The following is a 14,017-nucleotide window of genomic DNA, read 5'->3' on the forward strand; positions in this document are numbered from 1 at the left end:
TGCACAACCGGCACTACTTTGGATACACGTAAGAGCCTGGGAAATGCATCTAATTTACTCCTGAATTTCCAGAAAAGCCGTCTCAGAAGGACACCAGCACACCCAAGGGATTTGCTCAAACCTGTTTTTCTTCCGGACACAAACAGGAAGGGCTTGAAGCTCACCAGCAACCAAAATCTGCTCTTTGCAGATTTATCCTTGCCCTGCAGCTCTGCAGACACCTTTTATAACGCTGAAGTTTGCACTGAGCCTCCAGCTGGGCCACATGTGCCCCTTCCCTGGGATAACGTCTCCTCCTCCTCCTCGAAAAGCCACTGGGACCCCACACCAGGGTTTACTAGGGCAAGGCTGTTCCTTTACAACAACCAACATCCAGGAAATACTTTCTCTGCTCCGGCTCCTTGATCTCACTTGTACCTCCACAACACCACCCGAACGGCCGGCCAGCAATCATCACTGCACACCAGGGGACATGGCACAGGCTCTGGAGGATAGAAGCCAGCGTTCAGTGGGAATAGTCTCTGGAGTAACATGTCGTGGTGGGTTGACCCATCAGCTGAGCCAGGGTTCCTTTCTGAGCAGCAGACACCACTGCTGCTGTCGAAAAGCCAGCATGTTCTGCGTCTCCAAGGAGGCGTCAAGCTGCAGCCGGGAAAGCCAGCCTGCTCCTCCTGCCACTCATGAAACAAGCAGGACCTTCACCAAACACATGGTCACGGGTCAGCCACCCCCATGCTCCCACTCCACTGATTTTAACCATAAAGTCAATACCAGGCTTTTCTTTGCAATCACACAGCAATTCCCCAACCATCCCATGCTGCGTGCTACCGGGAAAAGCAATCCTGTTTGGGATGTGCCATGTTAGCAGTGCTGCACCTACGTCCATTGGGACACCTGCGGAGAGACAGAAAGTGCTTCCACAGTACTTATCAGGGTCCCCAAAAAGGGGCAGTGGCACCAGCAGAGACCAGACTGTACCTGCCGGGCCAGAACCCCACGGGGAGGTTGCGGCAGAGCGGCCGCCCCGAGGGGGTCGGGCAGGCTGCACACGCACACAGTACCGGAGCTCCTCCATTTCTCTAATCAGACTTTGCAACAGATTTGAGAAATGAGGTTGGGCTGCTTGCTTTATCCCTCTAGAAAATGGGGTCACCAGAAGCTGGGGGAGGAGGTGATAAAAAAGACAGAAAAGGACTGATAAACATATATTCTCTATCCTCTATAATCTGTCCACCTGCCTCAAGGCAGCAAAATAAGAGAAAACAGAAATAATCTGCTCTTATTACATATGTGCAAGCCCTTTCTGACAACAGATTTACTGCCCTTGCCTGCGCAGGGACCAGCACCCTCCCACATAAAATATGTAAACACAGTTTTAAACAAGTGAGTGGTCCACGGCAAATGCTCACCTCTGCACCACACAGGTGCCAGCCAGCACACCGCTGCTCAGTGCTCAACGTAACGTCAGCTTGGGATGCTCCTGCAGGGGAGCATTCTACAGGGACTCAAAGATTAGAGGGCACCAAACAGTCTTCTCTCTGTTCCTAGTTCCCACTGAGCAAAACAAGATCAACTGGCAGGAAAATAGTGACAAAACACGGTCTAAAAACGATCTTAAGCCTCTTTCAGGCATTAGCCTGATACCTCTTGCCCGCCTTCAGCAGAAAGTCTAGTGAATTATTGGTGTTGCACCAATTTATGAACTGTAACACTAACCCATGAAAATACAGCCAACGTACTTGCAGATCCTGGTCCGATGCCTAAACACTTGACATTCACCCAGCAGACATCAGGACAAGATGGCAACAACCTAAGGAAGCCTAGTTTAGCTGTGCTAGAAACCCACTGTCCCCAAGTCACACCTAAACACACAACCTTGTCATTCCACCAGCTGACACTGACTAGCCTAGATCATGGATGCTCTCGTAACCAGATCCTTCCTTCACATCACTAAACATCCTTCAGCTGAATACCACGGTGCAGGGTCCCACTTCCACTAACTTTATTGCAATTCATGGTCTTACACCTCTCCCATTAGATTGACAGAACACTAGTTTCTTGAACAGAGCACCATGCATTCTTTTATTTTTAAGAAAGCTCCAGGCTGACCCATCTTAGGGTGCTCACAAGGCAGCTCCTCGCTGCTGGATACCCAGAGAGCCCAGCAGCAGGTCTCAGGCCCAGGTCCTGCCTCGAGCAAGGGCATCAGAGCCCATCACCCTTCCAGCCCCACAACACCATGACTTGAATCCATGGGCCCAGCTAACAGTCAGACACTGCTGACAGGATGTAGTGGGTCATGGAGCATCAGGCAGAATTAATATTCCAAAATATCCAAAACATCTGTAGCAAGGAGAGAAGGCTGCTATTCACAGCAGCGTGTTTAGCTGAACACACCCAGACAAAGGTGTAGGGAAGAATTTAAGACATGCCTGCATAGACTTCCTTTGCAAACATTATCTTTATTCAAAAAAATTTCACTGAAAATTAAATTTAGCCCTTAAATTACTGTGTCAAGTTCCAAACTGAAAATCAATCACTGAAGTGAGAAGCAGAGATTTTCACCCAGTCTTAAGTGGCTATCTCACTACATATTTTCTCTAGAACTGCTACCCGTGCCTCTACAATAGCACGCTTGACTTTTAATGGCCTTATTCATCCTTCCCATTCCCTCCTGCATCCAGCTCAGCATGCCAAGATGACAATGGCCAGTACTGCCACTGAGGGAGGAGGGCTCCAAAAGCAGCGCAAATCACAGCAAGACCAAGCCCATTCTCCTCAGCAGTGAGTTGACCAAAGAGGGCCAAAAGAAAGAGAGGTGCTGAAACACACACACACCCCCTCCACAACACCCCCCACAGCAGCGTATGGTGCTCTCTGCACTAAGATATAAAAAGGTATGAAATCATCAGGCCAGCATTAACACTTTTCAGTCAGCGTGCTAAGAGCCGGCTGCTTAATCTGGTCTAGTTTGTTTTAGTGAAGTTAGCCAACAGGTGCTACCACCGCACTTTAAGTCCTAGTCTAGACAGAGTTGAGGATAAAAGGGTCTTTAGTATCGCTAGGAGGAAATGAATCTGGTATTTCAAGTAAAAAAGGGGGCCTGGGGGGGTTCTGTATGGAAACAGACATAAGCAAGGACTTCAGGAATCCAGGCTAGTGTTTCTTATCGCCTCTCTCCCAGTGTCACCAGCACATTACTCCAGTCTAGACCCCCGCTGGCTTTTACTGACGTGCATTCCTGGTGATGTGCTGTCCTACAGCGAGCTGCGCAAGCCTGTAACACCCCGCAGCAGAGAGAACCCCGGGGATTTGCAACAGCCACGTGTCTTGGGCTGTATCTGTGTCATTCCCCGTCTCCAAAGCATCTCCATGATAGCTGTTCTGGTTTCCTCAACACTCTTGCATCCTGAGTGGACCAAGGATAAAGAGCTGCCTGTGGAGACAGATCACAAGATGTTGGAAGTGATTCAGGAAGCACTACAAAATATCAGATGCAATTCCCTCACAAGAGGCTCTGCTACAAAAACACTCCAGCAATAGCAGCGTGTTCCCAGCGTTACTCATGCTTCCTGCCATCGCTGCTACAAGTGTGTTTGTTATTACTTAAACCTCTGCATCTGCCGCTCTCTGAAATGTTATGTGCCTTCCTCCCAGTACACTGCAAGATACTGGGGCAGCGAAGCAATCCAAGATGGCAAGGCGTAAAGGAGGAGCAACAGACACGCAGTGCGTAACAGTCAGTATTAAGGAATATAACTAAACCCAAGCGAGAGATAAAGGCACTGACTCAAATAAACAATTTAACAATTTGAGAAAAATAACAGAAACTCCTAAAGCACAGTCTCAACTCAACTAGATGGCTCAGCAATCAAATACAGCCCCACACTATTCCCTGCCTCCAAAGCCAGCCCCCTCGCTCCAGCTGAGGGGAGTGGGCTGTAGGATCAAGCAGTGGGGACCCTACAGCCCTGTGCAGTAGATGGGGGACTGAAATGTCTTGGCAAGCCTGGCAACTCCTGAGCAGCTCCAATAACATTTGGTGGTCAGCAAGACAAAGCAAGCAAGCATCTCATCTTTAAGCATTGTCCTAGCTGAACCTCTTTGGATTTATTCTCTGGGACTCCCCTTCCAGCTCACCAGCTGCCATCCAGGGGCAGCAGGTCTCCTGCCCTTGCTGTGGGGCACTGCAAGGCTAAGGTGGTTTGACTTAGTCTGTGACAGTGCAATCCAGGTGACATCTGGGCAGCTCAGGCAGCCACCTCAGTTTAAATGAGGCCACAACTGCAACAGGCCCTCCCCAAGATACCTGCTCAGCCACCCAGGCTGCATCCAGGCTGCTGAAAGATTACACAAGGACAGGTACAAGGCAAAACATAACCTCAAACTTTCCCCTTTTGCTCATCAAGTAAGAGAGGACAAAATGTCGTTTTGCTGGTCCTGCTTATGCTCAACCCACTGCAGTAATGTAAAAGCAACTGCAACTGGCTGCAGACACAGAGTTAAGAAACACTTTGTTGAAAAAAACACATAAAGACACATTAAAAACACCACATTAACCAACCCCCCATAGCCTTTAATCCTCTGCCCCTAATCTGGCTCTGTTAAGTATAGGTGGTGCATCTGAACAGACTCTGTCCATCACCAGAGGGTATTAAGAGCGGGTCAAGAAAGGTTTTAGTGCAGCTGTTTCGGATGTGAGACACCAGGAGCGAGTACGGACTCTGAAGCTCCCTCCCAACACCTTTCCATGACAACACAGAACGTGCACCTCCAGGCTCCCTCCTCAGCTCAGCCCCTGGGAGTTCGTCAGGAGGAGGAATGAATCTTGCTTTACCCGAGATGTGCAAGCACCAGCACACAGGCACCATCAAAAGAGATAAGAAGGGGAAAAAAAATCATCATTTCATATCGATTGCATACACTTATCTAATCCCCTAATGCAAGCACCCTATAACCAAACAAGTCCCTGTCCATCTATAAAGCAGATTTACGGCAAAGACGCATTATCATTTTTATCAGCCCACTGAAAGTTTAATAATCATTCATGTATTGCTCTAAATAGATGCAATAAATAAATCCAAACATAGCTGAACTACTGGCCTCTCCTTTGCTGCTGTTATTGTTCGAGATCACAAAGACAACTAAAGGGAAAATGTCAGTCTGCTACTTTCTCGTGTGCCGCTGGTAGGAAGCAGCTGTGGAAAGGTTTTTGTACATGAACGGATGAAGCCAGCTCATTAGAGACCTGACACAATGACACACGTGAGCAGGAAAGAAAGGCTATTCTTCATCTTTCATTGAACATCATCAAGTTCTGTTCAACCAGATTATTTTTTTTTAAACCCATAGATGTGTTTGAGCAACTTCTACAGCAGACATCTCATGAAGAGCATTTACGTAAATTGTTCTCTCCGCTCACACACAGAAACAGCAAATTCCTCTCTCTGAAGTGAGATGCCCTTTTCTGGGGAAAGCGTGCAGTTCAGACCTTCCATTCTTTCCCAGGCTGGGGACAAAGCCAAGGCTAGCAGCAACCCTTTGCCCAGGTGAAAGTGCCAGCAGAGATGCTGCCAGCAGTGACCATTATGCTCTTTCCTAGCCAGGGCTCTGCCACTGGCTGCCGCCAACAGACCTGCACGGCTTCCAGCACTCGGGACACATTGGCTCAGCTGCTGCAGGCTACACACAGCAGAAAAAAAGAAAACCAGGGCAACTGAGTGCAACGAGCCTTCCTCCTCCTCGGAGGCTAGCAGCGATGCCAGCTGCCTTCAGGCAGCAGAGTGGCACAGCCAGCAACCCACCCTTACTGCCAGGAGCCGGAGGCAGAAAACCTCTGCAGCATCTCCCTGTGCACGTAGGGACAGCTGGGTCACAGCCCCCCAAGTTCAGCACCAGCCTGGGGTTCACCCGTCTGTCTCCCATCCCGCACCGAGGACGAGGCGCTGGGGCTCTGGAGGAAGCACCCCGTGGGAGAATGTGGTGGCTCTGCGGGCAGCCAGCCGTCCCCAGGGCCAGCACAGAACGGTGCCCACACAGCCAGGCCCTTGCCTCCCGCAGAGGGGAAAATAAGCACCGCCAGTTATTGTAACACTTCAAAAAGTAAAAACAAGAGGAGAACAGCAGAGTGCAGCATGCCAGGACCAGAGGGGATTCTCCACTGCGTTTAACAAGCCCAGACAAGAAGCATTACCCCACCTGCCCCTGCTTGACATCTGTCCTGCGCTAGCAGCTACTCTCACCCTTCCAGGCTAAAGCTTTAGTTAATCCTGATTAACCACCTTTCTTCAACACGTAAGGAGAGAGTGAAGTTTGTCAAGACGACACCTTCCAGGATTGCTGTGTGCACATGCAGCATTCCCTCCTCCAGGCAGGCACCGGCAGGCAGAGCCGCTGGCAGCTCCCCAACACGGGGAGCACAGCGGGAGCGGGCAGAGGGCATGCAGCTGGGGCCAGCACTGCCCAGCCACCTCTTCCACATAGGAAAGGGACCCGGAAAGCTGGGGCATTGGGTGCTGTGTTCCCAAACAGGCACGCTCCTTCCCAGGCATCTGTCAGAAGGCACTGCTGGGAGTTGGTGCTGTCTGCCAACAGAATTCATCCTTATGAACAGCAGAAATACGATTTTGTTCTACAAACCGACTTTGTTTTCTTGCTACACTAGTAGAGCGATAGGTGGGATTCAAAAGAGCGAGGGATTAAGGAGGAGGGAATGCCACAAGTGTGAAGCAGTTCAGTAAAGTCAAGAAATGCTGGCGTAGTGGACAGACTCCAGGGCTGGGCTCAGGAGCCCAAGGAGCTTGTGCTCCAGCTGTACGCTCCCGCCTCTCCCGCTCTCTCCAGGTTTTGCCTCTGGTCCCAGGTTAGAGTACAAGCCCCCGAGACGGGGATCTGATCACTACTGCTCACACGAGCCTCCCCATGCACTTCAAGGATGCTGCAAAAGAAAATTAATTTCACTGACAGAACCATATGCAAAAGAGTTCATTAAAGCAGTGCTTTGCAGCAGTCACGCGTTCAGATGGAAGCACGAAATGGGTTTACTCGCAATCAAGCGTGGCCATTTATAAATGCCAGCATGCGAAACAGGGCACGGAGCAACGCACAGATCCAATTAATCTGCCCAAGAACAAGCATTCCCTCACCCCTTCCACAAGTTGCCAGACATGACATGGTTTTCATACTTTCACCATTTGTGCTTCTGTGGAGGCAGTGTGGAAATAAGGACCTCAGAGCTCAGAAGACAGAGAACACATTTTGGCAACGATGCGCAATCACCCTTCCAGCCCCACAGAGGGTCCATCCAGCCGTCAGGCCCCAGGGCCACCTCGCAGCAGGGCCATGGAGCTGCTCTACACTGGAGTCTCCTCCCTGCCTCCCCTCGCCCTTCCTTCCCCTCATCTCCTGGACTCCTGGAGATGAGCAGCTGTACCACTTCTGCTTCCCTCTCCAGCAGAAAACCATACACAAACCAGCGTTCGACCTCTGGGCTCTGCAGCTCGGCTCTCCGCTCCCCAGCCTTCACTCTGAATAAGTGCAACAGAAGTTTGAAGTATAACCCAGAAATCCACAGAAAAATCTTTGGATTTGACAGGTAAATCAGACTGCTGCTTTAAGGCAACCAGGATTTTGCTGCAGGAAACCTTTCACAGGGGGTTTGTGTGAGGTGGATGGGGAGGGAGTAAAGAAAAATATTCTTCAAGTGTAAGGAAATACAAACAAAGAAAAAAGTAAAACAAAAAAAAAACCCCACTCACAATAATGGACTTGCATCTTACCGATCATTAACATTAAAAAAAGAAAAGCTTAACTTGGAAAGACTGCCAAAGACCTTCATGATCCCAGTGAAGAAGAGAGAAACACGTTCCCATAATGTCAAGAAATATCATAATAATGATGTAGAAGATTTATAACTGGCTTTTTGTTTCAAGTCCAGTGTGTCAATTCCAAATCCCAGAGCAGCTCTAGGACAAGTCTCCCCACTGCAATGGCATCACTGGGAGTCCAGGCATCACCTGGCCTGAACTGGAACAAGCACTTCAAGATCCCACGTTACGGGGCCCTACTCAAAGCCTTTTTAGATGAATGAAGGAACCGAAACACCAGGAACGAAGAGATGAGGGACCAGGAGGGAAGCGTGAAGGGTCTTGTACTTCTTCTTTCATGTCCCATTCTTCCATCTCTTTGTGTAAAGGGAGGACAGTTGGCTCTCCACAGAAATATTTTAGGAATAAGCAGTTGACACTGTCCAGAATAAAATAACTGATTGCTGCACTAGGCAGAGAGCAAGATAATTAAACATGATCCAGGGGATTCCATTTCACTTATAACTGACCCCATTAGCAAAGCACGAGGGCTCTAGCGAGTGGAAGAGCTCGTGGCTAACAGCTCTGGGTGCGGGCCTGAAGGTTTCCAACACCCAAACTGCACCAAGCAACCCCACGCTGAGAACTGCTGTCATTTAATCTACAACAGGAGGCTAAGATACTGTGTCAACACTTTGCAGGAGTTCCTTCCTAACTCAGAGGAGTTATTTATTAATTCACAAAGAAGTGACCAACACAGTTGACAGATTGCTTGTCCCAGCTGCAGTGTTTACACCAACCGCATTTCCAAAACACAAGCACCTTGAAACTGTAAGAGTTAGACACAGCTACTATGAAACCTTACACTAAACACAGGTTTAAAGATAAATGGAAGCACCACTATTAACCTGGCACAATAATCCCTGCTCTACTAACAGAAACTCATTCTGGGTTCAGATCTAATTCTGATAATCCAACTTGATCCAGTTCTTATGATTTTACTGTATTTGCTGTACACACTGCAGGTCATAAAAATAAGGCAGTCTTCATCTTGTAGGGAAAAAAAAGATAAATCAATGCAGTTCTAGCACACAAAGGGTCTTGTTAAACACTGGACATGCTTCAGTGTACAACTGGCTTAGCTACGAAAAAAGCCTCAAAACAGAAAACATCCAATCATCCACAGGAGACCAGAACTCCGAGGAAAGCAAAGGTAGAGGATTTGGACAAGTACATACAATTTTTCAAGCCCAATTAGTTTAAATAAAAACCCTTCTTGCTTAAGACCCCCATCATCACCTCCAAGTGTCACAGACCAGTTCCCCATTACAAAGGGTGCTCTGTCCCCACTGTCTGACACTCCCAGGAACTTTGCAGGCAGAACGGGACAGCTCCCTGGAAAAAAACAAGCCAAAGCACAGCTACTGCTTATACAATAGATGTTTGTCACCATTGTCACACCATCACAAAGGGGAAAGAGGAAGCACAAGCTGCAATATTGGCCCCTGTTATGAAAGCAGCAGCTCTGTTTAGGCAGGAAAATAAAAACCACTGAGCAATCAGAAGAAAAGGATTGTTAAAACAAGCTGCAAATGAGCACAAATGGGAAAGTCATCCAAAGCTTGAGATAAAAAAAACCAACATCCATCACCTCCGCCACTGTGCTCCTGTATCATCTCCCCGGGAAGGGCTTGCATGGGCTCCCTTCTGCTCCCAGCCCCAGGGCTGCTACCCAAGGAACCAAACCCCTCTGCTTCCACATCCCAGTCCATTCTTTCCCTGACCTTCTACCGCTACAGCCTTCTACCCCTCCTGCTCTTCATGAAGATGTGGCTCCCCACTGCCATTGCCTCCTGCTAGCTCAGCCGCAGAACACAAAGGACGAGCCCCGGGCAGCGAACACCCCAGTAGCAGGAATAGCAGAGGACACGCACAGCTTCACACGCAACTTCCACTGCGCTTCAATCACAGAGAACAAGTGCTCCCCAAGTCTTCCTTGGTGCCCTTCCCACAGCAGATCCTTGCCCTGAGGATAAGCCACCACAAACGCTTTAGAGAGCGCTCTGCACAGACCCACGCTGCAGACTGGGAAGAAAAGATTATTAAAAAAAAAAAATTCTCACAGCAGAGAGAAATGTCGGGTTTAAAATGCAGAAACTGGCAGAGATCCTTGTGTTTCAAGTAGATCTGATCAGAAACAATTTACTAGCTGCTGGCCGGGCGAGCACTTCACCTCCCCTCCCCGTGTATTAGCTCTCTTGCAAGGCTCTTTCTCGGCCCTGCAATTACAAGACAAACCATTTTATACAAAGCACTTGTTTTAATTGCATTTTGCTTGTTTTCAGCAGCAGGACTACATGATTCATGAATCCATGGGATGGGTTACTTCCTGAAGACCAACCAAAAAAGGGAGAAAATACTACCAAGAAAAACCAGCTAAGGGTAAAGAGCATCTAGAGACTCACAGCCTCAAAGGCCTCTGTCCACAAGGACTCAGAGAGACCCTGCCTTAGAAAAGAATTTCCTCTGCCCCAAGAAAAAAGCCTACAGATATAAGAATGAGCAAGAGGATAAGTATTATCCTTTATCCTAAAATACGCTTAGCGCCTGCAGATAAGTGTTTAGGAATCAGGAAGTGTCTTTGTTCAATTATATTCAGTGCCAAAAGAGGAGAAAAAGTCAAAAAAACCCAACATACATGGATTTCTAAGCATGCCGGCTAAAGCACTTTCTGACTACCAAATAAATATTACTATCAATAGCTATTACTGTTGAAGTGAAAGTGCAAAATGACTCTTGTGAAAACACTTTTCACCCTTAAAAAAAAAAATAAAGCAATGAAGACAGGGAACATTCCACCCCCTACCCAAAACAAGCTTGTCTGGGGGAGAAAGAGCAGTTTCCAGAGTGAAAACACCAATCTTCACCTTTCTCAAATCTAAGCCTGTTGTTTACATCTTTAAATTAACTGTGCAAATCTGCTGCTGAAGAAAATTTTAATTAAGAACACTGAATTTAATAGCAGGTTCAGGCTACTTAACTGTCTTTAGAGGCGTTAATTTACTATTAAAAGTAATTGACCCCTGTAAGGAAACAGCCAAGTACTTGACATAATGACAAAGTCCTTCGGAGGAAGACACGGGCTGTTGACATTGTGCAGCAGTGAACAGGACCTACGGGGACAACATCCCCCACAGCCAGATGCTTTTTAAAAACCTCCAGGGGATCTGGCAGGTAGAAGATTGATGGGCTCCTGCTACATCAACAAGTAGAAAAGCATTCGCTTACCGTTAATGACGCCTGCAAATAAGCAAAGAAAGTTCCACTCTAAAAAAAAAAAAAAAAAAAAAAACAAACTAATTTGGAACATGGCCTTAATTTAATCTACAGACCTGTTTCTCTTCCTCCTTCTGTCACTCTTATCTGAACGCTTCTACTGCAGGCCTGCATAAACAGCATTTCTTGTCCTAGAAAGTGGTCTGCTTTCCCCTTTGATTTTATCACTTACACTGGCAAACAATAATTCTGCTTTCCCAACCTTTTATTCCTCTTATTACTCAGAAGAAATCCACAATTTCTTCTCCTGCCAGAACGCCTCTAGAGCGGTGAAGGGTTTCGATAAAGGCGAGTGCCCAGTGCTACTGCCAGTGCTGGATGCACCGAAACTGCAGCTGAGCAGATCAGCTTCCAAGCGCTCCTCCATCAATAAACACTTCTGAAAACACCAGTCGCACACGGTCCCTACCCAGCGCCAGGCATCCTCGAGAGAGGGCAGGCGCCTTCGCTCCACAGGCAAACAGCCGGGCTCCCCACAGAATACCCCCATACGGCTGCGGTGAGGGCGGATGCAGCTGCCTGGAAACAGGAGAAGCAAAGGGAGGAGGTGCTGGCTGTGTGTCAGTCCAAACAACTGAGGGTGCCAAAGACCGCTGACACCTCAGAGGAGCCTCCCTGACATCCCACCAGCCAACAGACGCTTAGGGAGAGAAGACGTTGGTACCCACAGTCTCTACCTGCTGCTGCACCCCATCTGAAGACAGAGAACGTGTGAACTACATTCTTGCTGAATTTTCATGCATCTATGCATCCCCTCTCCAGCTCACTCTGCAAGAAAAATTCCCCTAAAGCAAAGGTCTTCAAGTTAATGGTGTGGAAGCTACCACCTACCCCCTCATTCTTTCACGCAGTCAAGCAGTTTTATACGCCAGGGAATCACCATTACAACAAAACTTCACAACACCCTTACTGTTTCAAGAAGCGAGGTAGGCCTGGAGCACTTTTAAAACAGTTGTGTCTTATTTCATCCAAAAGCATTGCAAGACCATTTTTAAACCATAGGTGCAACAGCCATGCCCTCTGCTACAACAGCTCCCAGGGTGGGCGCGCTGCTGGCGGCAGGGCAGCGCAGAAGACAGCACTGTCGGATCAAACCACGGTGCGAGGGCTCCAGCACGGAGAATGCCACGTTATTACCCACCACCTAGTACGAGCAGAAGGTTACAATCCTGTACTTCTGCAACGCGTTCCCCAAATCAACCCAAACTCCCATGTGCTCGGGGAGGCTGGGAATCGCACCTCTCAACAGCATCCTCCTCCTCCTCCTCCCGTGCACACTCCCAGCTCCAGCGTCGCAACAACAATTAGTCGCAACTTTTCTAAATGCAGCACGGCAGAGGTATGAAACAGCAAAATGGACACTTTCACCAGTAAAAGGCAGCAGAGGCATTAGCCGGCTTTCAACACCGCCAGGAAAGACGGAGCGGCAGTATCCCAACTACAGGTGCTCACCCCAGGGACAACCGCAGAGCCGAGGGGTGGCCGCCACGGTGAGGACACGCAAGGCCGTCACTCGGCCAGACTACGTGTGGCTGGGGGTCTGCCTCTCCTGAAGGATGGCGGAGCAGCTCTCCAGAGCTACCAGTGTGCAGCTGGCGAGGCCTTTTCACGCCGTGTGAGCGCTCGGACCAGCAACAAGGCCCCACACCATGGCCAGTGTGATGCACGGAGGCCAGCCCCAAGCGCAGCGGCCAGGCAAGGGACACTGAGGTGCCGTGCTGTCCCCACACGGAGGAGGAAGGGCACTCGAGGGCGGGTTCCATGCTGCTCCCGGGTGGACAAGGCCTGGTCAGTGTGGCTGCCCCGCGCTCGGCCTTCCCACCTCAAAGAGATGAGGCGGCCATCGCCGCCGGCAGCCAGGGCTCCAAGAGGCCCGGCCGCCCTGCTCACCTTGAAGTCGCGGCTGTGCTGCGGGGTGTACTCCAGCGTCCAGAGCGCCCGCACCAGCTGCGCCAGCTGCTCGGTGACCTCGCCGGGGGCGGGTGGCGGGCCGTCGGCGGCGGCGGCGGGGGTCTGCCCGCCGCGGAACTGCTCCAGCGCCAGGAACTCGGCGAAGAGCTCGGTGTTGCTGAGGCACTGCAGGATGGCGTTCATGAAGCAGGTGTTGCCGTGGTTGCGCAGCCCCGCCACGCCGGGCACGGCCTCCGGGCCGCCGGCGGGCCGCGGCGGGGGCTCGGGACTGTGCGGCGGGCCCGGTGGGAAGCAGCTGCCCAGGCCGCCGGCAGCCTGCGGCGGGGGCAGGCGCGGGGCGTGCGGGCCGCGGGGCTCTGGCTCGCTGCTGTAGTGCGAGAGGGTGGAGAGGGTCTTCAGCACTCGGCTCATGAACCCGCCGAGCGACCGCCCGGACGGGGAAGGGGCCGGGGCGGCGGCGGGGGACGGGGCCGAGCCCGCGCCACCGCCCGCCGCTCGCCCGCGGAAGAGCCGCTTGCTGAAGGAGCGCTTCTCCTTGGCGCTGCCGGCCGGCCCGGGGCCGCTCACCCGCGACATGGCTGCGCGGCGCAGCGCGCATCCCACCCCCCTCGTTCGCCCGCCCGGCCGCTCAGCTCAGCCCGCCGGCCGCCGCATCCCGCCCGCCCGCCGGGCCGCAGCCGCCGCGGCTCGCCGGCCTCACGGCGCCGCCATGCAGCGGGCGGGGCGGGGCGGGCGGTCACCTGACCGCGCCGCCACCTTAGCGGCGGGCAGGCGCCGCCGCTGCGCCGCCATCTTTGTTGCTGGCAGCGGGGCGGAGGGGGGGCGGCTGGGACCCCGCCCCGCCACTGTCCCGTCCCCTCCCGTGGCACGGCCAGCAGGCTGGCACCGCGCCCTGCCACCCACGGGGCTCCCGCAGGACTCTACCCCGGGGAGGCGGGGGGTGCCCGGCCGGCCCCACCGCTCCT

The 14,017-nt window shown here is 51.2% G+C and overlaps 1 protein-coding gene across 1 annotated transcript in view; it reads right to left on the reverse strand.

The window, feature by feature from the left end:
• Positions 1–13,765, reverse strand: part of USP31 (ubiquitin specific peptidase 31) — a 35,021-nt gene extending 21,256 nt beyond the window's left edge. Inside the window, exon 1 of the mRNA XM_063345307.1 lies at positions 13,032–13,765. Within this exon, the coding sequence (XP_063201377.1) occupies positions 13,032–13,628 (597 nt within the window). The 5' untranslated portion in view covers positions 13,629–13,765. The remainder of the gene's footprint in view (positions 1–13,031) is intronic.
• Between the last annotated feature and the right edge of the window lie 252 nt (positions 13,766–14,017).

Source organism: Chroicocephalus ridibundus, chromosome 8 (assembly GCF_963924245.1).
Source record: "Chroicocephalus ridibundus chromosome 8, bChrRid1.1, whole genome shotgun sequence".
NCBI classification, from domain to species: Eukaryota; Metazoa; Chordata; class Aves; order Charadriiformes; family Laridae; genus Chroicocephalus; species Chroicocephalus ridibundus.